The sequence below is a fragment of the Pipra filicauda genome, unplaced genomic scaffold, assembly GCF_003945595.2.
Source record: "Pipra filicauda isolate LSUMZ 115617 unplaced genomic scaffold, ASM394559v2 scaffold30_size5312502_pilon, whole genome shotgun sequence".
Taxonomy (NCBI): Eukaryota; Metazoa; Chordata; class Aves; order Passeriformes; family Pipridae; genus Pipra; species Pipra filicauda.
Window position 1 is genome coordinate 3,350,500 of NW_024104432.1, and position 25,889 is coordinate 3,376,388.

The 25,889-nt window shown below is 42.4% G+C and overlaps 1 protein-coding gene across 6 annotated transcripts in view; it reads left to right on the top strand.

The window, feature by feature from the left end:
* The window catches only part of CTBP1 (C-terminal binding protein 1), a 239,939-nt gene that overhangs the window by 161,435 nt on the left and 52,615 nt on the right, over window positions 1–25,889 (top strand). Inside the window, exon 1 of one of the 6 annotated variants that reach the window (XM_027736588.2) lies at window positions 11,637–11,848. The exons of 4 other annotated variants lie outside the window; for them this stretch is intronic. In XM_027736588.2, the coding sequence (XP_027592389.1) occupies window positions 11,809–11,848 (40 nt within the window). In that variant the 5' untranslated portion in view covers window positions 11,637–11,808. Of the gene's footprint in view, window positions 1–11,636; window positions 11,849–25,889 lie in introns of those variants that run through there. One more of the 6 variants, XM_027736591.2, reaches the window with a different exon arrangement.

Genomic DNA, 25,889 nt, shown 5'->3' on the forward strand with positions numbered 1-25,889 from the left:
GTGATTGCACTTTTGCTATTATTTTTTAGACAGTTATTATTATTTTTATGATGTTCACAGTCATTTTTGCAAAGATTTTCTATCTATGTCCACATCGTTGGCGAAGGTGATCACAAATACCCATTAGAAACATCTCTACTGAGAGAGGTTTTTCATTGACAAATGTGTCCTAAGCTAACTGATCATAATCCTTTTAATATATGTTTGTTTTTATCTTTTATTTTTAGCTTTGTGTAGCACTAACTTTTTAAACCAGAATGTCCATATTGCTAACTCAGACACCTTGCAAAACTCTTAATTTGTTGCATCTTCATGGTTGCCTTAGATGAATTTGCTAGATGTGTATGAATCCTGGTGATGAATGTAGTACAAGAATTAAGATTATTCTTTTCTAGTGAAAATAAATTGCTATTTGGTAGAAATAATCAACAGTGTGTAAGTACATGTGTCTGGATTTCATTAGTTGTTCATTCTTGTTGGCCAGATCAAGTTTAGAAATAAATTTTCATACCAGATCTGCCCAATGGCCCAAGAATTTCAACAATTGTACTTTATTAATTAATTGAGACCATAATCTTGTACTAGGCAAGAGATATAAAAAAAAAGAATTTAATAAAACACCCATAAAGTAGCCTTCCAGTAGAGAAAATGGACTTGGAATGTCTTTAATAGTATTTGGCTCACTCCTTTGCATCTGAATGTGCATGCACAACTGCACACAATTAGCACTATTTTTTCCAGTGCATCTGTGTGTGTGTGCTTGGTTTCTGTAAAGAAGAGATATTCCATTCCCCACTGTAACTCTGTGTAGTGAGTAGAATATATAGTGCAACTTGTTTGGGTCAGAATGAAGTAAAATTATACTGTGATATTCCTACATTTCTGGAAGTGTAAGCTGCTCAAAATTCTATTTTGCAATTATCCTGATTATTTAAGTTCTTTGGATGTCCTTGTGAGAGCGATCCAGTGTTCTTTCCAGCTAAAATTATTCAGCTGTTTCTTTCCTCAGTTAATGCAGGGAGAGAAAATCAATAGAGAAGATAATATTTTAGCATTAGTTGATCCTAGGGTCTTATTTGATTCCAGCATAGCAGGCTAAGTAGCAAATGCTCTTAGCAATTGTTTCTGTTAGTGGAATTTTGAAAGCACTAAGAGAAATCTTGATCCGTGGAGACAGTACAGTAATTCACATTGACATATTTTCCCCATTTGCCACAGGGCAAGTGGAACTATTAATGCTCCTGTGCAAAACCTTTTTTCTCCTTTTCTATTTTTTTAAGGGCAAAACAGAAAAAGTGTTGATGCTAACAGTGGATTATATGGAGAAATTTGGACTGCCCTGCAGCCATCAAAGGGAAAAAGATTCAGAAAATTTGCTAGCAATGTATCTCTGTTCTTTTTTTTTTTTTTTATAGAAACCTCTGTGCTATATTTATTTACATGGTGGATTTTTGTAGTGTTTTGGAAGTTCAGTGGTTGTTTTAAGCAAAAGGGTATCTGTGGGGTCAGGAAGCAGGTAGCAGTGATTGTAAAATAAACTGTTTGAATACTGCATGTCCATATGAACTGATTCTAACAATAACATCTTCTCTGAATCCATTTTGTGCTCCACAATGTACAGTCAGTGCCCAATGGAGACAGCCGTTCCAATCATGTATACACAAGGAATATTTGTTATCCATTGTAGTATTTTGCCTGCAGCTTTGAGAGACCCAATTTTATCTTCCCTTAAGCAGCCAAAATGATGTCAGCATCAGTGTGGTACTTTTTTCTTTGAATGTTTCAAGAAGCAAGAAATTGAACTTTTCGTTGATAAATGAAGATTTATGTAATCTATATATGTAAATTGAAGCAGTTTAGCTCACTTAGTGCTGTAAAACTGCCTTTGAAATGAGATTTAAATGTGAGTTCTTTAAAATTTGGTTGGTTAGATATGCAGGAGATAACAGACAGTTGCCTGCTAATAATGCCAGAAACAGTAATTACTGTGAGGAGCAGTTAATGATAGATGACCAAATATATTATGTATATTCTCAATGTGCGTCATCTTGGCCATATGTTACCAAAATGTGTGTTTGCTATTAACTTAAAAAATTAACTAGAAAAATTTTTTAGATAAATTAGCAAATAGTTTCTTTGGTGTCCTTTCCATCATCCTCCCCTCCCCCCTCTCTTTTTTTTTTAAGAGAGCCAAGAGACTAAGCTTAGGTCACAAATGAGATGAGTTTGATGACCTCAGCCTGTGGCCTCGCAGACATCTGTCTGCATCTCAGAACATCCATAGATTTTAGTACAATTGGAAATCTCTCATCAGGAAATATCCAGGAGTAGACTGGGAACATTTAATTCCGCTTGTGATTGTAAAACCTCAAGAAACAAAAAAATCATCCCTTCCAGTACTTGGTATTTAGTAAAAGTTACAATTGTGTTCCTGGAAAGGAAGAACATTCAAAATACTCTTGTTGAACCAAGGTAGGATCGTTTTTTTTCCTCCTTAGACTTTTTATTATCTCCATGAATTATTGTTTGTTCCTCTCTGGTGATAGTTCTTTCTGATGTGGGTTTCTCTGTAATGTTAATCATAGAGGTGCAGCCTCTGGGAAAGACACAAACTTTAACCTTTCTGGGTCATGGGTCTTGGAAGCCACTTCAGTTAGAGATCAGCACAGTACAGCGATACACTGCGTGTTCTCATTTGTTTCCAGGTCTTTCAGGAAAAGCAAATTAATTATTTATACACTATCTATATACATTTACTTGTTATTACAGCTCAGTTGTCTTTAGCCTCCAGTAGTTAATTTAAAGTACATTTTTCCTAAGGTAACTTCATCATCTGTGATATAACTTGCACTGTTCATAAGGCGTATCAAATCATTTTAATTAAGAACCCAATCTGTTTGCATGGAAGTGTTTCCCTTTTTGTCTGTGTCTGCTGAACTTTCCTCTTCCATAAGTGATGTGCAAGCCTGTTCTGTGATCATTCTTGGAGATACATAACATAATACAAATTAATAAAAGAGTATGCTGATATCAATGACTCTTCAGCTGCTCATAGAATTAAATAAGACCCACATAAACCATAAGAATATGAAGGAAAAAAATAGGTTTTGTATACCTTAAGATTTTCTCTGGAATTACATGATGGAAGTGAAAACTTTAAAATTGTTGGTTGCATGAGAGTTGCAGATTTTTGAATGTTTATTGTGTTACTTGTGATCTGGTAGTTCAGATGGCACATCAGTGTAGTGAAAAATAATAGTTCATTACACAAAAGCAGTATTAGATATCCTGTGAATAACTGTTGTGATGAAATGACCTCAAGTTGTGCCGGGGAGGTTTAGATTGGATATTAGGAAAAATTTCTTCATGGGAAGGGTGGCCAAGCATTGGAACAGGCTGCCCAGGGCAGTAGTTGAGTCACTGTGCTTGGAGGGATTTAAAAGACGTGTAGACCTGGCACCTGGGGACATGGTTTAGCGGTGGCCTTGGCAGCATTGGGTTAATGGTAGCAGTCAATGATCTTAAAGGTCTTTTCCAACCCAAAGGATTCTCTGATTCTGTGTTTATAGCTCATGATAAACTTTGTGTGGGCTTTGCACAGTGCCACTGACTCACAAACACTGCAGATGTATCAGCCCAGCCACCTTGCCAACGCCTGCCCGGCACAACAATAGCTGCCTTTAAAAGTGCACCAGTGACTCTGCTGTCGGAGTAATGCTCGTTGTGAGATGATGGAGTTCCCACAAGACACTTGTAGGACCACAGTTGTGCTGTGCTGTGATACAAATTGAACAAAACATCTCTGTCGGATGGTGTTTTCCTGTGTAGAAGAGTTGAACCGTTAAAAAGACAATGATTTAGCAAACATTTTCATGAGATGTGCTCTCTCTGCAGCATTTTCTTCGTGCAATATGATAAGGCCTTTGGAAAGTTTATCCATTAATCTTTAAATAATACCATCCTATCATAACACTCAGTGCTGCCTTAGTCTGTAAGTCGGGGTATTCGGCAATAACGATCAGCTCAAGTAGCAGTAAATCTGTTGATACTGATTATCACCTATTTGAATCGCCTTTGCTTCCGTAGAGAAATTGTATGTTATAGGAATATAAGTAGTGTGATCAGGCAGCCTTTATGCTGGGATAACAGGCTGCTTCTATCTGCATTATACAGCAATACAAAGGGGTTTTTTTCAGGTTTTTTTTTTTCATATCACTGTGTAAGTTGTCATATAAACTGATGTCCTTTAGGATTTGAATTGTGTCTTAGGAGTCTTGCATAGGGATAAGGATTTCTGGAGGTTTAGTTTTCAGCTGTTGAGTTTTAAGTCTTGAGCATGGGAAGTAAAAAAGCTGCACAGCAGTCTCTGGGTTTAATGAAGAAATAAAAGGTGAGGCTCTCCATAGCTGCCTATGAAATGTTTGTTAGAAAAAGATACACCTATTAGGAGAGGGTTACAAATATTAGTGTGTCGCGAGGTACATGGAGGCAGAGAACATGGAATGTGCTTCTGTGGCTAATGGGGTATGTGCTTTACACAGGAAACCTTGCTAGTTTCTTTTTACTGTTCTAAAATCATCGACCATTCACTGTTATGGATTGCCTAGCCTGTGTATTGTTCCATATGTTGTAACTATGGAATTGATTTTCACCGCCCATCTCTTTGCTACTGTTTCTCTCCTCTAATTTTCCTGCTTTCTTAGAGTAGAAAGGACTGATCATCGACATTATTTTTACATATTTAAGAGAATGTTTTTCTCGTTTGGTTACCAATTTCTGGATATACTACTTTTTAAAACAAATTAAAATTAGTTAAATGAGCTTGCACTTTTTATTATAGTCCATTGAATTATCTAACATTATTCAATAGGCAGATTTTATTGTGTTTAAACAAATGTGTGCAGGTTTTTTCAATATGCAGATGTTTTAAAATGTCCTTACTATAGCTGCTGCTCACAGTGAGAGTTACTGAAGGTACCTGAAGTGCTTGATGGATGGAGTGCAGCTGCTGAGTGGTGTCAGGGTGTAGCATTATCAGATTTTAGTTGTACATAGATGTGATCAGTCAGGGACAGGCAGGGGGCTGCCAGGGGGATGTCGTGTGTCTCAGGAGCTAGAAATCTCAGGATTCACTAGAGGTCACCTTTTGCTCAGTAGTGAACCACTCTCTTATCTTAGCGGTAGGTGGTAGTGGAGTGCTGGTAGTGCAGTACTTCATGAGGGTACAAAGCAGTGTTCAGTTTGGAAGAGGATGAAATTCAAGCCTGACAACTTGTCATCATCCCAAGTAAATTTGACAAAGCAAGAGAGTTCATTTCAATGTCATAAATGCATATAATCCTGCTGCGTGGTCATGCTCAAGGTCCTTGGCAGAAAATGGACATTTTCATGTAACACTGTTTTGCTTTTTGCATCCTTTAATATCCATGCTAGTTTTTCAGATGGGTAAGTTTCATGGGTAGTTTCAGAGCAAAGTCTCCAGCTAAATGCTTAGAAATTTTGCTTTGATTTCATACCTGCCTGTATTTTTCCCGAGGGCATCCTCAGTTCTGTGGTGCGTGTTTCAAACAAGGAAGTAGGATGCTCTCTCTGCCACCTAGTGAATGAATGACATTCATAAATGCAAATATAATTGTTTGGGAACTTGAAAACTATCTCTGATACAACTATTGCTTTTTTTTTCCTTAATACTTGTTGTGCAACTTTGACAAAAATAAGATGCCAAGTGTGTTAGAAGAGAACTAAAGAGGAGGTGGAGTGCAAATTGTAGCCCAGAGAGCACCAGCTTCCTGCCAGTCCAAATTGGTATGAGCATACAGCATCTCCTAGAGATGCCCCACTGCTGCTTTAGCATGGGGCCAGGCCAGAATAATTAATCCCTCTTCTAAGCAGATAATCACCTTATATTTGGAGTAACACTGGCAAATCTGAACTGCTTGTGGCTTCAGAGCTAGAGCAGAGATCCAACCTGAGAGAGATCCATCTCTCCTTTCTTCTGGAAGTGGTGTAGGCAAGTGTCCTACCCTTGAATCCACGTAGGTGAAGGTACCTCCTGAGTTTGGTTTTCTGCAGTTGTTGATTTTCTCAGCAGACTGCCCTGAAGATACACCCACAGTAGCAAGTTTACTCAGGACATCCACTGGTTCTGCTTAGGCCACTGGATGGTTCATTATTCTCCATATTACCTGTGAAATTACTACCATCAAACAGATTATTGAATCTACTACAGACCTGTGGGTTTTGATCCCTTCAGTTGGCCTTAATATGTAGATCTGTTTCTTTGCATGCAGAATGCAGCATCATAAAGAGTATCTGGTTCTCCTTATAATTTTAAAGAGACAGCCAGACGTCGTAACTACTCTGCATAGGTCGGAGCCTACTTCCCTTAATCATCTAAAAAATAGTACTTTGCTTCATGACAAGGCCCAGACTGATTTAAAACTTGAGAAGTAAATTACTACTCAATAATCTAGTTCTATAAAAGTAAATGCAGAATGTTGTTATGCTCGTTCATTATGTTGAAAGCACGATGCATTATAATTTTTAATGGAATGTGAATATAATATATTCTAAACGCCTTCTTTAACACCTTGGGAGACAGCTGGATCAGTGGTCTCACTCGCCTACTGAGGATTTTGTTAGTAGGTAGAGGTAAATTTTTAAGGTTTCATTAGCAGCAGGAGCCTCAGCACAGTATCTGTGCAACTTACAGTCTGAATGAGCTCCAAGATTTCAGGCAGGTGAGAAGGAGGAAACCTTCCCTGGGTCACTAACCCACTTTTTGTCCTTTCATGTTAATTGGCTGTTTGTCCCTGGGAACACAGATTGTGCCGCTTCTCCTTTACCTCATCCAATGTCAAATCCCCAAAGAAGCCCTGCCAGCGCAGAAGGGAAGGAGCCATATGGGGCAGGTTGCAGTTGTTCCTTCAGGTCTGGATTTATTCCACTGTGAACAGATGGACAATGGCTGACATCCACTAATGGTTCTCGATAGGTTTCTTCTGGTATTCATCTCTATCTTCTTTCTCTCTTCAGCCAGAACACAGACCTTCCTGGAAATGTCTGTTTACTCCTCCTGACTAGATGGAAAATAATACCTCTCATTTCACGACAACCAGAAAATGCAGCGGATTTAATTCCACCCTAGTTCTTGTGTTTTTAGCACTTGTATGAAGAGGGTGAGATCAAGAAGAAAATCTCTTAGTCACTTAATACAGATAACATCAGAGGAGAGAGGTTTTTTGTGTTCACTGGTTTTGAAGGAAATTTATTCTTCATTCAGTACACTATAAACTTTGTCACTTTTGTACAGCCGGTATTTCCAGCACAGAGCTGGTGGAGCAGTTCTGTTCTGAGAAGGGAGCAATGCACATTTGGCATTTCAAAAATGACTTTGCATGTTTGACCCAGCCGAACTTCTTGTTCATTAAGTGCAACTTTATTCTGCAACTTTGATCCTTCAGCAAACATTTTTTAAAACAGCAGATGAAGGTCCTCTATTTTATTTCATGCTTGTGATGACCACCATTTCTTAGAGATGAAGTGGTTCCCTTTAGTCAGTTATTCTTTTTTTTCAATTTCCCACTCAGAATTTGCTGAAAATGTTTCTCCAAAATGAGTTTCACATCAGCCAGAAAGCATTTGCGTCTTACAGTGGGAAGTTTCACACAGAGGAAGTTATACCTAAATAAATAAATAAAAAAAAGGAGCTGTAATTAAAATACACAATTGCAAAATCAAAGTAGGATGATCTCTGTGTGTTTTATAAACAAATGCGTTTGAGGATCTGAGTGAAAAAATTAAGGAAATATTTAAATCCAAACAAAGTTTTCTTTCTAGATTTTAAATAAATTGAATTGACTTCTTTTGATTATACATTTAAAAGATCTATTTTTAGGATGAAGTTAAGTGTTAGGCCTGCTTTATCCAACAGTTCTTTTCTTTTGACATAAATCCCTTTTAGGATCTCCTAATAGCATCTGTAAGATTGTTTTTGTTGACAAAAGTTAAGATATTCCACTGAAATATAATCTTGCATTTTGATTAAAAATGCATAAAGGTTTTAAATTTATGGCTTTAAAAACTGTTACAATGCGTGACGTCTGTTTGATAATGAAGCAAAAACACCCATGAAAGACCCAGCACGTACAACTATGACAAACCAAAGAAAATGTGTGAGCACACAATAGCGGTATCTTCTTGTAAGAAAATTGTCAAACCTCATTATTCACTTTAGAAAACATTCAACATGTATCTTGGCTCGTTGCTTAGATGATACAACAGTAAAACTTCCTCCTTCAGTATCTTCAAAGTCACATCTGCTATAGATAGCAAACTCTAATGTATCTAATTTGTGAAAGCCCAAGGTCATGCCCTTATGATTGCACATTCTGAGGGGAATAAAACTTGTACTTAAATAATACATATGGCTGTTAACAGATACACTTAAAACAATGTATTTGCTCTTCAGCACATGTGCTCCTTCAGCTGACTCTAAAGAAGCCAAGAAACAGTTTGGGGGTTTTGAAAAATGCCATAATTCTTAGTGCAAGACACAGAAGACACTCAGCTGTGTTACATAGTTGTTACAAAAAAAAAATGTTGCAGTGACAGCAGTGCCCAAATGCAGTAAGAGGATGGGGATTGTTAGGTTTTGTGGAAGATGTACTGTACCTGTTCAAGCCACAGTGTAAAAGTTGTGAAATGCCTGAATGTGTGGTGACCCAGAGGCGAGCTGGAGAAAGTAGGAAGCAAAAAGGAGAGAGGTAGTGAAAGGCTTGGCTGGAGTCAGCTGGTCTGCTCCTGGATTTTCTCATGTCCAGTCTAAAAAACTAGGCCGCTGACAGCCGTACAGGAGAGAAGGGCTGAACTCAGGGTGAAAGCAAGCTCGATTTTCTTAGGCAGAAAGAACATTACTTTGTGTTCTGAAAGAAAACTTGAACGGCTCTTGAGTTATTTTGTGTCCTTTCCCATCCTGAGAGTCTGCACGGTTTGTTCTGTAGAGCAGGTGCCTTGTGGCAGTTGTCAAGGAGCAGGGCAGAGAGACCTTTCGGCCGGGGAGCCGGGGTCAGATAACCTCTCTCCTTCAGCAGGTGCAACTCAGCTTTCTGCTGCTGAAGGGAACACAGTTGGTCCAGTTACAACCAGCTGAGGACCCAGCCCATGATGTTTTCCCAGGAAACGTGAACTTGTGATGTGTGTGCCGGCGTTACCTACAGTGCGTGTGTTTGTTAGGTCTGTGTACAGTCATGAAGGAAAAAGAGCAAGCATATGAATCCCTTCACGAAGTAGCGTAGAGAATACCAAACTGCAGTATTAATAACCTCCTGTTATTGAATCCTCCATCTGTTCATCATGCCAACTTATCCTCACTTAGAGCACTCCCCTTGTCATAATATTTTGTGCCACGCTCCCCTCCCTCCCCGAAGCAGCAGTTCCAGTTTAGATCTAAACATTTGCCCAGTCGTGTAACCCCACCAAGGACATGGTCTCAGTGCTCTGTTTATGTTTCTCTACAAAAAAAAATGTAACTGAACTCTTAATTTAATTTCGGAATTTTTCATTTTCCAGTAGTAATTTTCCCCTGGAGATGCTTCCATATCCATATTGGCATTCACAGATATTTCACTTGTGGTTTAAGCATGTTTGACCCTTAATACTCATTCCTGCTGATACTTTGCCACATGGCAACTGCAGCAGTGTGTGTGTGTGTGGGGGGCGAAATCATTATTTTCTTCTTAACAGCTTTGATATGTATATCTTTTTATACTTGCTAACATCTATAAATGGCAATAAAGTGGTTAACCACTTTAAAGTGATTAAACCCAAATTTATTTATACAAACCCCACATGAGGTGCTTGGCTTGGTGCTGCCCTAGTGATGCACAGTGAGAATTTAGGGAAACTGCTGTTTGAGGGATGTCTGAGACGTCTGTGCTGAGCCACAAAAGGCTTTCCCAGGAAGATAAGTGGGAGGCTGCATCAACTTGTCCTGGGAGTTACCTCCCAATGCTGCTGGATAATCCCATGAAATGGACACAGTACCTGGGGAACGGTCTGAAAAACAAGTTATTAGGGAACTGGAGCCAAGTTGCTGAAGGCTGCCGTGCCCTGGGCGGATTCCTGAAATCCGCACAACCTGGGAGGCTGAAACCACCCTTTATAACCTTTGGGTTCAAATATTCCCCTCTCAGACCAACAAACCAACTCCCAAAAACCCCACAGCGAGATGTACAGCCATGTCAGTTATCCCAGTGGATCGCTCCTGTTCGCTGCCCAGGGACTCCCTGTCCTTATCCGAGGGGGGAGTCCGGGTCCCTGGGGCCGTTTGCTGGCAAGGAACTGATCGCTTTATTTCTGGGAAAAGCCCAAAGATGGGACGTTCGCTGCCGGGCTCGGCTGTGGGAGGGGACGGACGGGCGAGCGGCCGCGGCTCCGCTTCCCGCCTGCGGCAGAGGAGGGAGGGGGCGGCTGTGCCAGAGGTACAAAAGTTTCCGGGAGGGCTGGAGCGGAGCCAGGAGCGCTGAGGGGCGAAGAAACGTGGGGCGGGAGGCGATGGGGCCATGGCGGCCGCCGCTCCCTCACCGCGCCCGGGCGGGGCGGGGCGGGGCCGCCGTCAACAGACCCAGCGGCCGCGGGGGCGCGGCGGCGAGTTTGGTTCGCGTCCGCCGCCGTCTCTGTTTGTGAGGGGAGGCGCATGGCGGGCGCGGGGTAACCCCCGAGGGACCCGTGGACCGCCGGGACTCGGTGGGAATGTGCAGGATTCTCCAGTGGAGAGGGATTTCAGTGGCTGTAGCATTAAATTTGGTCAGCTCGCTGCTTTCTCCCTAAACCCGTTGTCGCCACTCGCGGCGGTGATCCGCACAGTGTGCCGTTCTGGGGCTCCTTGGGCGGGTCAGGGAGGATGCAGGAGGCGCTGACCCTCACTGGGGGCAAAATTAAGGTGTTATGGCTTTACTTGTTTTCATTTTTGTTAATTCGTAAGAGCGAAAAGCCTTAATGCCGAACCCCAGAGATAGCGAAACACCAGAAACGCTGGTATTCCGGGAAGGCAGAAACTGATGCACGGGAAGTTCCACCTGAACGCGAGGAAGAACTTCCCTGTGGCAGCGACCGAGCGCTGGAACAGGTTGCCCAAAGAGGGTGTGGAGTCTCCCTCACTGGCGATATTCCAGAACCGTCTGGACGCAATCCTGTGCCATGTGCTTCTGGGATGACCCTGCCTGAGCAGGGAGGTTGGGAGCAGATGGCCCACTGGAGTCTCTTCCAGCCTGACCCATCCTGTGAACGGAGCCAGCGTCAATTTTGCTGAAGTTCAAACAAAAAGAAATAAAACCAACCAAACAAAAAAACCAAAACAAAACCGTGGCGACATCGCGTCCTCGGGCAGTTTCAGATATCGCTGCGAGCGGCCAAACTCCCGCCCCGCTGTCTCGTTGGCCTCGGAGCGAGCCTAGAACCAGGAGATCGAGCCGGAGGCGGGGGGCGGGGGGGGGAGGCGCGGCGGCGGCGGCCGCTCCCTCCTTCCGCCTTCCCGCCCCACCCCGCCCTTCCCCTCCCTCAGCGGGGGCGGGCGGGCGCGCGTGCGCGCGGCGGCGGGGGCGCGCCCGGCGGCGGCGGCGGGGGCGCGCGCACCGAGGCGCCGCTCAGTTCGGGGGCGCCCACGGAGCGGCCGCCATATGCCGCGGCTGCCGCGGCGGCTCCGAGCGGCGCTGCCCCCCGGCATCCTCCTCGTCCTCCTCCTCGTCCTCCTCCTCTTCCTCACCACTCTCCTCCCCGCGGCGGGCGCGGACGGAGCGCGGCGCCTCCATGGGAAGTTCGCACCTCCTGAACAAGGGCTTGCCTCTAGGTAACCATCCGGCCTGGTCGCGGCGGGGCGGGGGACACAGGCACAGGCACAGGCACACACCACACACACACCCGCACCCGCACACAAACACCACACACACGCACACGAGCGGCCGCCGCCGCCGCGCTTTGTGTGCCCGTCACCGCCGTGTGCCCTGGCGGCCGCAGCGCCGGCGCAACTTTGCCCGGTGGCGGCTGCTGCTGGTGCTGCTTCTGCTTTATTCTTGGTGAAAACATAAAGAGGAATAAAAAAAAATGAGCGGCGGAGGGGGGGGTGGGGTGTGCGAGAGTCGTCCTGAAGCGCCGAACTCGAACGGCCCCGGAGCTGCGCCCGGGAGGGAGCTTGGGGTGTTCTGTGCTCCCAGGAGAGGGTTTGGGGTGTTCCGTCTTTCCCGGAGGAGATGTGGGGTGTTCCGTCGTTCCAGGAGGAGATGTGGGGTGTTCCGTCGTTCCAGGAGGAGATGTGGGGTGTTCCGTCGTTCCAGGAGGAGATGTGGGGTGTTCCGTCGTTCCAGGAGAGGATCTGGGGTGTTCCGTCGTTCCAGGAGAGGATCTGGGGTGTTCCGTCATTGCAGGATGGATCTGGGGTGTTCCGTCCTCCAGGAGAGGGTTTGGGGTGTTCCGTCCTCCAGGAGAGGGTTTGGGGTGTTCTGTCCTTCCAGGAGGAGATTTGGGGTGTTCTGCCCTTCTAGGAGGGATTTGGGGTGTTCTGCCCTTCCAGGAGAGGGGTTTTGGGGATGTGTTCTGTCCCCCAAGAGGAGATTGGGGGTGTTCCGTCCCCCCGGGATGGATTGGGGGTGTTCTGTCCTCCAGGATGGATTTGGGGTGTTCCGTGCCCCCTCTCGCCCATGGGGTGAGCTGTGCGGGCTCGGAGCTGCGGGAAAGCTGGGCCGGTGTTTGGATAAACAGGAAGTTTAAAAGCAGCGTTTTATTGCTGTAAAAAGTGCTCAAGGCCTGGCTAGTGGGGTGGTTTTGGCAGAGCTGCGGACGGGTTGTGTATCAGAGGTAAGGCTCTGCGCCCTAAATATCAATTTCTCTTCTTTCATCTTCTTTTTTATTTTTCACTCTTTTTAAATTTTATTCAAAACATGCATTTATGCCTGTGTTGTTTAAGGTAACATGAATAATATGAACGGGGTGTTGTTTCAGATACACCTCCAGAATTGCTTGGCATAAATTCTCATGTTAATCTGAAGGTGCTTTTTTTTTTCCCCTGCCCCCAGACATAAGGAGACAGAATGTCGATTCTGTTTATAAACATTATCATTTTGTAAGCAAATGATACCAAAAGGAGCCTACAAAGCAGAGAATGAGCCTGTTTACTGTGTAGCTATGAGTCAATCTGCTGTGCTGCTTTGTTTTCCTCTCAAAATTTAAATTCAAAAGTCAGGATTTCAGTCATAGTACCGAGCTGGACAAAATAATGGTAGAAAACGCTGTCATCAGTGTAGGTTTTCGAAATTTCACCTGTTGTAACTTAAAAATGGGACAATTTAACATTGCCTTATATTTTAATAAGTTGTCTTTATCAGGAAGAATGTTTGCTTTTAGGCCACGAAGGAGCAGCTAAAGATAATCATCCCTTTGGCCTCATTGATAATAATGAGGCCTAATAAAGTGAAGTGAATGTGTACTTTCTTTCCCAGTGAATTAAAATTAACTGTCATATTTGAGATGTGCATACGTGTTTCGAGTGCATTGCACTGATTCCTCCTCCAGGGTCTTAAAAGATGTAAATATTCTTATTTAGTATTCAAGCCCCCTGGCAAGTAGCCTGGTGCCCTTATTAAAATATTTCAAATCTCATTATTATATCCCACTAGGAAGGGAGCAAGAAAATACTAAGAAAAATAAAATATATTTAAATTATTTCAGGTTGAGATTGCATTGAGTAACACTTCAAAAATCTGTTTGTTTTATAAACAAAAAGGGTTAAAAAGCTGAGTATAAATTAGAATGCTAGCAGAAAGATAATTGTCCAGTGCATCCCTTTGTTCTGTGCTCTTATCTGTTTTATCTATTTTTAGCTGTGCGTTGGTGAGGCAGGCACGTAAAATTAGCAGCCCAAACTGCTAACTTTAGTGTATTTTATAACGTTGCTCTTTATTGACCCCCAAAGGCAGCAAGATTTCAATATTGGAATTCCGCAGTGTTTGACAGATACCGTCTTCTTGGGTTAATTATTATGTCAGCCATCCCCAGAGTAACGTAGTGACAAAATATTTTGCCCACTTGCAGTTCACTGGTGTATTTCGAACCAAAATGAAACAAACATCCCCCTGCCCCCAGCCTGAACAAGAAATGGGTGTTTCTGAGGTGGCTGCAATTCATAAACAGATGAGGAAAACGGGAGAGTTAAGCTTGTTCCTCATTTTTGTCGTTTTGTTAATGTAAAATAATACTTGGGATGTGAATGGAGTTTGTTTATGTTTGATGGCACAGAGGGTGTAAACTGGTGCAGAGTCAGTGGTGTGTTCTCTGTCCTCCTGTAAACACCCCCCCGCCCCAAATAACAGATCCAATATTTCTCCATCAGTGAACGTGTTATTTCATTACTGAATTGGCAGGTAAAACAGTAATAATGCTGAGAATTGCTGCAGTCATGCTCAGTAGAAGAGTTTAGTCAATGAAACTGCTATTTTGAAATGAAACTACTCCAGTCACCTTTGTGAATTTTTCAGTTCTGTGTTGTCATACGTAGTTAAGGAGCAGCTGGAGCGTGTGGTGTTTGAGCAAACTGAACACTCCGTGTAGAAAGCTCATCATCGTAAATATTGTATATGCTGTGATACTTTATCATCATGGGGAGTTCTGATAGCACGATAAAACAAATTACGAGTGCCCTTAGGTTTGTCAGCTTGGTTACCTCTTGACTTGTCCTTCTGAATCACAAAGATAAATAGCATCTGCCCTTTGTTAAAAATGGGAGATCCTTCAATTTATTAATCTCCCTGTTTCTGAGAGCTGTTGTTTTATTTACAGTGTAAACAGAGCGGTCACAGCGCTCAGCCAAAAGTGTGATCTGAGAGATTAGGATTGGGCTGGATAATGTGGAGTGTTATCCTACAGATACAGTGGTGTACTTGCCAATGTTTTGAAACGTAAAGTCAATCCCTACTCATCAAATAAGAACATCAACCACAGGTTGGTGACTAGGCTGGGCCATCCCTTTTGGGGAGAAAACTGACAGTCTCCTAAAGTACCTGTTTACACGAATTCCATAAGTATGGGGGGGAGAAGGAAGTTAAAAAAGCTTATTTTCCCAGAAAATAGTTTGAACAGCGATAAGTGTGCAGAAAGGCACAGATTTTAAAGTCTTTTAAGCAAAGATGCTGAGGAGCAACGTGATCTTTAATTTGTTTATGTGAAATACAGAACTCAAAACTGTGCAGGTATTTTGGACTACAGTTGCTCGTTACCTTTTTGTCTTGCCTTACCCACCATGCATTTGTAATAACTGTGTTTCTTGAAGCTTATCTGAAGAGCTTGGCTGCCCGTGTGTGAGAGACCCGCCTTTAAGTGTAGCAGTAGTCAGGTTTTCGCCTCCCAAGCCAGCCGGGAACATTGATGAGGTGATACTCCAGCATGTGTCAAGCTTTTCAAATCCCATAGCAGTTGGCAGTGCAGCAACGTAGCAGCCTCCTCTGAGGCTCCCTAACCTCCTGGCCCCATAATTATTTATTTAGTGTGAGAGTAGAGATGGAGTTACACTTTTAATATGTGTCCTAAACTTTAAGGTGAGGATAAAAGTTGTAGTACTGAGCCCTTTAGCCTTAGTTCCTCACCCACACGTGCTTTCTCGCTCCCAGACAGCAAAGCAACGGATTTACAGTTTGGGAAGGCAGAAGTTCCCAGCTGTAGTTTCGGGTCTCTTTCTCCCCTGCTGCCTTGAGAGCAAAGATGATGATTCATTTTAATCTGCAAATTGATCAGGAAAACATGCATTGCAGTTAAATCTAAAATTAACATTTCCTGCTGCAATGTAACCCTTTGCTCCCTCACCAGTATTCCTCTGGGAGAACTGGAGAAGTGTGGCAGTGCTTCCAGTTGTGGTGGGCGGTTTAGGATCTCTTGAGCTGTGATTATGGCAGAATCTTTTCCAGTGCACAGTGGTCCTCAGCCCAGCTCTCCAAAGGATTAATATGATCAGAAGTGTTTTGGGAATCTGGCAGCATCAGCCCTGTCTGAGTGAGAGTGGTGTTGAGTGAAGGAGAAATGGAGCGTGTCCCAAATTGTTTATGATGCAAAAAAGGGTGCTGAGAGTCCCTGGATGAGACTTTTTTTGGTGCTTTTGGGGCCCTTTGATGTTCGGCTTTGTTGTGATGGTTGAAGAGAGTAAAAACTTCCAAACTGTTTTTAAACTCAACCAGAAACCAGTCCGGTTCCTCGAGGAATACGAGACAGTCCCTGGGCTCCTGTAATTTGTTCGCCTGGTAGCTGCTATCTGCGGCGCGGCGGGATGGGAGGATCTGGAGCTCGGCGTTCCTGGGCCCCACCCGTGGGCTCTGGATGCTGGAGCACCCACCTGGGAGCTGCTCTGGGGACAGCTCCCCAAACCCAAGTCCTTACCCCATGGGTGCTCCAACAGTAATGAATTAATAATCAAAACAAACCTTCACAGGGTAAAATTAACCCCCCCAAAAAAGAAATCACTCAAAAGAAACCTCTAGTGAAAAAACATCTATACATTAGATGAATAGGTTAACTGTTTTTTGATGTGCAAAACATAACATGTTTATGTTTGCTATAGCAGAGCAAGAATTTAATTTTTGAGGAAGATGATTATAAATTAACTTGTCTCTCTTATGAAATATTTTTGTCATTTCATCTCAAACATATCATGTTTCCTGTATTATTATTCCATTTACTAATTATCCAGTTTGTGTCTAATCAACATAATTGAAAATTGACATTGTTTGATTTTTTTTCTTTGAACTGAGCACTGCTAATGCAGTGGCATGTTTCATGCTGGTATTTATTTTGGGCGACTGGTGCTCATCCCTGCATTTTCATCTTTCTTTTTATACCTGCCTATTTCAAGGGGCTTTTGGAGGAACTTCCTTACAGTGTAACCTCCCAGGGTAGTCAGCCAGAAGGGATTCTCTGCAGAAAGCAGAAAAAGCTGGCCCTGGGGGCTGGGGACAATTGGTACTAATAGAAAGCTTTTATTTCAGTTGCACATGAAGCCTTTGTTGTTTCAGTGTTAAAGCACGAGGTAATGTGATTACATAATTTTGCTTTACATGAGGTATTTTAAGGCATATTTTAACAGTTCTGTTTACAGGTCAGTGGATGTCCCTTCTCTGTGCCCAAACCACTTTCAGCAAGTTGTGTCACCACCGGCAGAGTTACATAAGTCTGCAGTGAGAGTTGTTCACGCTTTCTGACTCTGTGTGTGCCAGGGCTCACCATGTTACCCCTCCTCTCCTTTTAATCTATTTAAGGGAGCTCTGATGCCAACTAACAAAAAAAGGAAAGAAGCAGAAAAACATTTCTTACTTGACTTGAGTCACAGTTTCAGATTCCTGTGTGCATCCAAATGCTGTATTGTTGGATGTGCACTAATGGTCTTCCTGAACAGCCCCAGTATTTTTTGGTAGATTCCATCTTCTGCTGTCAGACATGGACACACCCTGTGATAAGGGGGCGGTGTGATGGAAGCTGTAATAGCAATGAATTCTCACACCACCGTGGGGAACATGACAAGAAAGTAACTTTTGCTGTCTTTTAAAGCAGATGTGGCTTTTGCACCTTCTGTGCTTGGTTCACACGTGACCTTCTGCAGCAAGAAATATCAGTAGTTGGGGAAACCACAATGGGTAGGCTAGTGTTATACACGTTTACCTAAATGGCTCTGGTCTTGTGTAAGAGGGATGTGGGCCCTCACCCTTGTTGGACAGTCAGAGCAGGGTCTAAGCACAGCAGATAGTGGCTTAGGTATGCTGAGCTCTAGGGGCAGCAGCAGAATGGTCCTGCTTTGTTTTGCTCATATCAGAGCCTCCAAAAGCCAGGCTCACTGCTGTTGCTGCTACCATGTGGCAGATTGTCCCTCTCTCCCACTCTCTAAACGCAGTCAATAGGAATTAGCCCATGGCTGCGATCTGATGACGGCAGGAATGGCAGATCCGGACTCTCCAAGGCTGTCCCTGCTGCATTCCCATGGGGCTGTATTCCTCTCCCATGGCAGGGGCATACACCCTGTGCTGTAAAGCCCCGTGTGCCTGGCCAAGCAGAGGAATGGCCAGTCAGAGCTCAGGGAAAAGACAGGAGGGAAGCAGCACTGCAGGGTATTTTCATCATCATCTACTACACATACATTTTTTTGGCTCTGCAGTATGTCATCATAGCTCCTGGGTGAGTCAGAAGTTGGGGGAATGAGCCAGAAAGGAGCTGTACTAGGATGTGTGCTCTCCACTCGGATTGGGCTGATGTGCAGGAGGGTTTGCAGTAAGGGAGAGCTGCCTCAGGCAGCTGTTAGTCAGACCTACAGTCAGCAAGAGGTGCTGCTGGGGGCTGACAGACAGTAATGACTGTGCCACTGGTGCAGATCCCAGTGTCTTTAATTTATAATTGTGAAATTTCCATCAGCTTCTGTGGGATCTTTACCTAAATATGGATTTTCAGAATTAACTTTCTATTTTAAGCCAAACGAGCCAAAATTAATGTTGCTTTTTGCATATTTGCAGCATGGCACTCTCAGTCCCATAAAGAAAATATATGGCTTAGCAGAAGCAGTGGTGTGGAGCACTTCATCAAAATTCCCAGATGAGTCAAATTTCATTAGGTGGTTGCAGCCAGTTTGTCTCTTGCTGAGTGCGTAACTTCAGCCTTTGCAGAGTCATGCAGGACAAAAGTGTTTAGCAGAGATAACCACAAGCCAGTCTCCAAACTCTTAAACTGATACTTAAATATTTTTCCACTTTAATGTGTTGTACCAGATATGTTAAACTGTTTATTTTCAACCGGGTAATGAGCGTTTTCACATTTGTGGTCTACCAACCATCTTAATGCGTGTCTGGTGCTTCACTGAACAGTATTAATGTGTATCACAGCCTTTCCCACGTTGTTGATTTTTCCCGTTCATATAATCAGCGTTACTGAGAAGTGATCTTCAGTAATTTGGTGTTGTACGTGTGCATTCCCAGGCTGACTGGAACTGGCCAGCTAATTCTGTCTTAACACACTATTTTTCGACTAAGAAAGGTCGTTGAGATACTGATCAAAGCCACTGCAGCATTTTAGGTTTTATTTTGCGTCCTGACCAAATTCTCTCCCGCATGCTAAGTGTCTGCCTGTGCTGGTTGTGTTCCTTGCCTGGCCTGGCCTGTGCCAGGGTTATTGTCTTTCACTTCTGCACCAGCAGAAAGTCTTGTTCATTTTTGGTTGGTTTGTATTAGGCTTCAGGATCTTTTAAGATAAAAAAAAATGCAGTGTCAGTTTTCACTACCTATATAAACCATCTGAAACACTACCTTCCCCCTCAGTCAAGATTTGTAGTTAATGCTGCAGTTGCTTTCTGCCATGAATTCTGTCAAATTTTCATTCATTTTTTCAGATCCCGTGAGACTCTCAAAGCCAATTTGAATGGTGTTGAATTTGCAGATAGTTCTCAGTGTGGAATCTTTTCTTGCTACCCTGAAACTGGTGTGGCTTCCTACATCTGCCATGCTCAAGCTTGGTGGTCAGCAGTTCAGCTGCCACAGCACTACTCCTTTGTGAGCTTCAAACTCAGCACCACCAGGCAGTAGATTTTTTTTTTTATTTTTGCGAGCCAAAGCAGCATCTAAAATGACCTTTTATCTGTGTAGAGCTGGATGTATTTTAGCCACACCAGTCTAGATAAAAAGAATGTCTTGCATTTTTTAAAAGCTTGTGGGAGGAGGCCCACAATAGAGGCTCCATTGTGCTGTTAGTACTGAGCGTACAGGAAATCACAAATTAGCTATGACGAGAGTATTGCAGGGGAGTTTTAAGTTTACTTAATTCCCATAGTATTGTATGGTTTTGAAAGGGTTTCACAATACATTGCCTTTTGCATCTGGTTGTGTGTGTTGTTTGTATATTTGGCAGACTTCTGTTCCAGGCTTTCTCTTACCATGTCTTTGTTCAAAAGGTTTCATATTTTGAATCCAGATGACTTTCCCTTCTGACTTACTGCAAATACAGAGGCGTACAAATACGCTTGGTATTTATCTCGTGACCACCCTGCAGCCCTCTAAAATTTAAATCTAGCATTGTGTACTCAGCAGTGAGAACCATCTCCTCAGAGCAAGAAATAGAGAAGGTTTTCAAAGATGAAACAGTGAGCTGTAGGCACAACTTTTGCTTTCCTAGCAGATTTTGATCCTGCAGGATGTTGAGTTACTCAGCTTCCGGTTGATATTGATGGGAGTTGGAGTGGGCTCACAAATCCATAGAATTATGGCTGCATCCTACAGACTAAACCCGTGTTATTACAGGGTAACCCTTCTTGTTAAAATTTTGTCCAAAGATTGGTTTGGCTCAGTACTTGCAGTTGAGGAACAAGTTCTGCCACTCAGTTGAAAGACCCAGGATTATGAGGACTCTCCAAAATCATGAGTCTTATTTTCTTAATCTTGTGAATAAGGGAAGTACAAAACAGCGTATTGTTGCATGGAGCTGGTAATTTAGAACTTGAAGTACTGTGAATATTGCAGTTTTGCATTGATTTTCATAACTTTTCTGGAATCTTCCCTCTGGACTGTTTTTTAAGCCTGTGAAATTCTGGTAGTGGTTTTTCTGAGCTTTGTGGCTTTTTTTTTTTTTTTCGAAAAATACATTAAAAAAATCTGCTAACAAATACATAAATAGAAGCTATTTTCTTGCACCCACAGTCAAATGGGAAAAAAAACCAACTCCAAGAAATTAAAAATTAAGTTGGGGGTTTTTAACTGTCCTGGGGATACTGTCTTATAGAAATGACGAATGTTTCGAAGTATGTGTTACACAATTGTAGCATCTATTGAAATGCCCTAAAGATTTATTGGCAGGAGGGGAATTTTTTCTTTTTTTTTTTTTTTTTTTTTTTTTTTTTTTTTTTTGTGTAGGAAAAAAGGATCTCAATAGTCGTCTAGTTCTCAGATTTTCAAAGAGAATTAGTAAAAATTAATTTTCATTTTGGAAGACTAATTCTAAAAAGAAGATTAAACAGTGGTTGTTTTTATAGATGGTAAATAACCTCGCCTGTTACATCTAAGATGTCTTTGATCACAGAAGTGCATAGTGAAAGAAGCAGGCCATGAATAAGCCATATGATACCTGGGAAGCTGCTTGCATTTAATTAAGTACAATTTTAAATCAAGTTAGTTAAGGCAGTGCAAACCTGTTTGAACTTTTGTTTAAGAGTAAACTAGGCTTATTTCACATTTGCATTAAGACATTTAGGAATCAGCAAAACCAAATCAAAATGTGGTACTTTGCAGTGACTTTAGGTTGGGCATGTGTGTGCTAGTTTCAAAGCATACTTCGGCATAAATACAATTTCTCTGGGATTTGTACCTCTCTATGAAAGGAATGTCTCCAAAGGACCTATATTAGGAAATTTTTGTCCTATATGAAAACTGAACCACTTTCTTAAAGTCTTTTTGTTTGTTTTCTTTGCTTATAGAAGAAGTTTCTTATTACTAAATGTCTTGGGTGAGTGCTGAAGTGAAGTGAAGTGCAAGGATCTGACTTTCAGGGCAAATTTGGTCTAATTTTTTAACAGGAGAATTGGAAGATAGAGGGGAGCAGAGATGGCAGTGCTGGCAGATGTCCCAGGTGGCTGTGGAATGGCCCAGATAGTCATGGTGGGCCTCTGACACTTGTGAGAAGCCTCAGAAGTGACCTGGGATAATTCACTGAATTTTTCTGTGCCCAGTCCCACCCTGCATTCAGTGCACGCAGTGATGATGAGCTGACCTGGGAAAACACTCTGGGGTCTGTGGGAAAGGGCACCAAATTAGGAGTAGGATTCTGTAGTTAATGGTGCTCCAAGTAGGTGCTTGGTAGATCTTGTTTGTGCTTTGTTTTATCACAGAGAAGCAGTTTGGGAGGCAGCAAGCTTCCAGTTGTGAGCTGAATTAAGGTAAATGCACTTATTAAAAAGGCAACCTGTGGCTTGACTGAACGCAGCGCCGTGCAAAATATTCTGCTGTGATGGAAGACCTTGCCTTTTCCAAATCAAAAATGTAATTTCCACCGTTAAAACTCTTCCTCTTTAAAAGGAAAAAAAAAACCAAAAACCCCTCCTGTATATTTGAATCGGGAAGTTGTATTTCACCAATTAGCTTGACAGGACGTGCACACAAACGAACCGGCAAAGTGCTGGTAAGTGAGGAGGCTGCAGCTTCAAGTGCTGTGCCCTGAAATATGGGGATGGTGTGTTGGCAGTGAGCACTCTTGCTCCTGCTGAGATACAGAGATGTGATTGCGAGCTATTTTTACTTAACGGTTGAACTTTGGAAGAGAAGGAGTAAGGGATAATTTCTTTCAGTTTGAGTTTGCACATTGTGCGACTTATTAAAAACTTCAAGACGACTGTTAAGTAAAGACAGCTACTTGAAGTGCCAGATGGAAAAGAGTAAGAAAAATGCCGTCTGTTTAAAACAGAAAGGGGATTTTTGCTCATTTTGCATTGGGGTCTTCTCAAGTCCACACAGTTGCTGTGCATGGCTCTCTCCAGTTCTGTTTAATATCTTTATCCATGATCTGGACAAGGGGATCAAGGACACTCTTAGCAGCTTCTCAGACGGCACCAAATTGAGTGGGAGTGTTGATCTGCTGGAGGGCAGGAAGGCTCTGCAGAGTGATCTGGACAGGCTGGAAAGATGGGCTGAGGCCAGTGGTCTGAGGTTCAACAAAGCCAAGTGCTGGGTCCTGCCCTTGGATTGCAACAACCCCCTACAGTGCTACAGGCTGGGGGCAGAGTGGCTGGAAAACTGCCCGGTGGAAAAGGACCTGAGGATGCTGGTCAACAGTGGCTTAACATGAGCCAGCGTGGGCCCGGGTGGCCAAGAAGGACAGTGGCATCCTGGCCTGTGTCAGGAATAGTGTGACCAGTGGGACAGGACACTGATCGTCCCTCTGTACTGGGCACTGATGAGGCGGCACCTCTGATCCTGTGTTCAGTTTTGGGCCCCTCAAAGCAAGAAGGACATTGAGGTGCTGGAGTGTGTCCAGTTGTTCAGCCTGGAGAAAAGGAGGCTCAGGGGAGACCTTTTTTGTCTCCACAACTCCCTAATGGGAGGTTGTAGTCAAGTGTGGGTCAGTCTCTTCTCCCATGTAACAAGTGACAGGACAAGAGGAAATGGCCTCAAGTTGCAGCAGGGAGGTTTAGAATGGACATTAGGAAGAATTTCTTCATAGAAAGAGTTTTCAGGCATTGGAACAGGCTGCCCAGGGCAGTGATTGAGTCACTGTCCTTGGAGATATTTAAAAGACACATATGTCTTTTATAAGATGTGGCACCTGGGGACATGGTTTAGTGCTGGTCTTTTCCAACCTAAAAAATTGTATGATTCTGTGTTGTGATTTCAGTTGTGGGGCCCATGCAGATATTAGGTGCATAGCAAGATGCATTTCTCTCTTTTTAATTGTATGACAGAATGCAGGCTTCAAACAATATCTTTATCACGTGGTTGCAGCTCAGCATCACAGTGTTGGACTGCATTCCTCAAATTGGGATGGCACTTTTTTTAATTCCTACTCATATTGTCCAGCAAGTGCTCTTAGCGGCACTGCAAACATTTCTGCTATTTTAGAAATGTGCCTGCTTTCTGCAGAGCTGCCATGGATTGTGAAATATGGTACTGGCTGTTCCGGTTGGATGCGAGACTCCTTGGTTCATTCTTTTGCAGAGTAGTCCATCATCTTGTTATGACCATTTTATATGGATTTAGTTCAAGGCATATGTTAGTTTATACATAACTTGGAATAATTGGAAAATGTGAAAAATGTGGAGTATTCTTCAGTTGACTAAAATTTTAAGAGGGCGTTTTTTCCCGCTGGCTTCTGGAAGTTAGCCAGGTGAAAGTTAGCATTCCCACAATACCTTTTCTGTGGGATAATGGGCAGGTTCAGGGCAGCATTCTTTCTTCCACTTATATAAACAGACTGTGCTGGCCAAGGCTAAGAAGTGTTGCCGAACATGAAATTGTTGCTGGTTTCCCTCCTAGTTGTTGCTCTTTTGAGAATGATTTATTTTTTCTTTACTTCATTATTGTTCTCCTCTTCATATTTAAATAACATGGAGTTTTCTGTTCACCATTTAGGATCTTGCCCAGGGCAGTGCTATGTGAAAAATCCATGTGCTCTGTGGATGATTTCATATGTGCTAGTGAAATGATGTCACCAGTAGAAAACTGACTCTCAGAAGGTTCCAAAAAATAGAAATGTGTTTGTAGAACAGAAGAAACTCTTTGACAATAGATGAAAAGAGGTAAAGGTCTGAGAAGATGAACTGACCGTTCATCTTACTCAGCTTTGCCCGCTCCTGGTCCTTCCAAAACATAGCAGGAATTAATTGTCAGGGAAGCGTGGAGCTGGGAGTGCAGGGACTGTCAGACAGCTTTCACTTGCTGCTGTTGCTCTGAGTAGGGGTAATTTTTATAATATTTAAGATAGATAGGGATTTATCAAAATACATTTTTCCCTGTTGGAATTCATATCTTTGTACTTTAGGAGCTGCTGAAGAGGTCACATACCACAAAGGTTATTGTGAAGTGCATGACTTTACATACAGAGTTCTATCAATTAGGAATAGTCTTAACTGTGTCTTGAGTGTATGTGTACATTTTTTGTCTTAGTTTTTTTCAGGATCCCAGACAGGAATTTAGTGTGTATTGCCTGAAAGAAATAGTTTATACATGAAGAAATATGCAGAAATCATGGCCTCTCCACACAGATGAATAACCAGTTTCTTTGGCTTCTAGAAGAACTGCAGAAATGCTGGGTCAGTTGGCAGTGTCCAGCCCTGAAGAGAGGTTGAGGAAAGGTAGTCAGAGGCATAGAGAATTTCAGAGATGCTAAATGTTTACTGTGCAGTTGTCTTGGGCTGTGATATAAACATTGCTCTTGTTGAAAAAAAATAGAACCATCTTGGTGACTTAAGAACTTTTCAGCTTGGGTCTTTTTCTACTAGAATATATTTACTTTTTACCTTTAAATGGTAAAGCTTTCCCTAGAAAATGCATGGGTTGTTTATTATCAATGCCTGTTTAAAAGGTCAGCAAGGAACTTACATCTAAAAATTCATTTCTTAATAACTTCTGAATAGACAGAGGAAGAAAGTGTGGTGAAACCCTTAATCTTTTGTGCTGTCTAGATAAGCAGGAACATGGCTGCATAACTATTTTCTTTTATCCACTCATGTCACTGAGGTTCCTACACAGACTAAGGGTAGTAAATGAAACTAAAAATCATTTAATGTAAACTTTGCATTTTTCCATGCAGTATATAGGCCCATTGTCATGTAATCTGTGTTCACATTCTGTAGGGTGGATACAAGCTCTCATTTTTCTGTTCTCATGAGGAATGTGACAAAACAGTAAAATTCAAATGCACTGAAATTAATTGTGCATTTCTCGTTAATGGTGGGATTTCCAAATTCCAGTTCTATGACATAATTTTTCATCAGTTTCAAACCTCTAACGAGTTTTAGTATGTTTTTAAGAACTAAATTGGAAGAAAAGCACTGTTGCTTCCTTGATAAAGACATACTAATAAACATAAATTTAGTCTTCAGTTTGTAGTAGTTTAGAATACAGGGTTTATGAGCCTGTTAGTTGGGGGTTATTTATTTCTTGAGGTTTTAAGGAACATACACTCAAACTGCTGGTTTTATTGTGTGTCAGTATCTTGGAACCAGCTATATTTAGATCTGTAGCATTCTCATCTGTTCAGTATTTCTAAGCTTTCTTGCTTAAGTCTGGTTTTTCCCCATACAACTGCATATATGTGTGGACTGTATATCCCATGACTTTATCTGTGAACTTCTAACTTATTTTTTTGCTGTAGTAAAAAACCAGTTGTTAGTGGTAGCA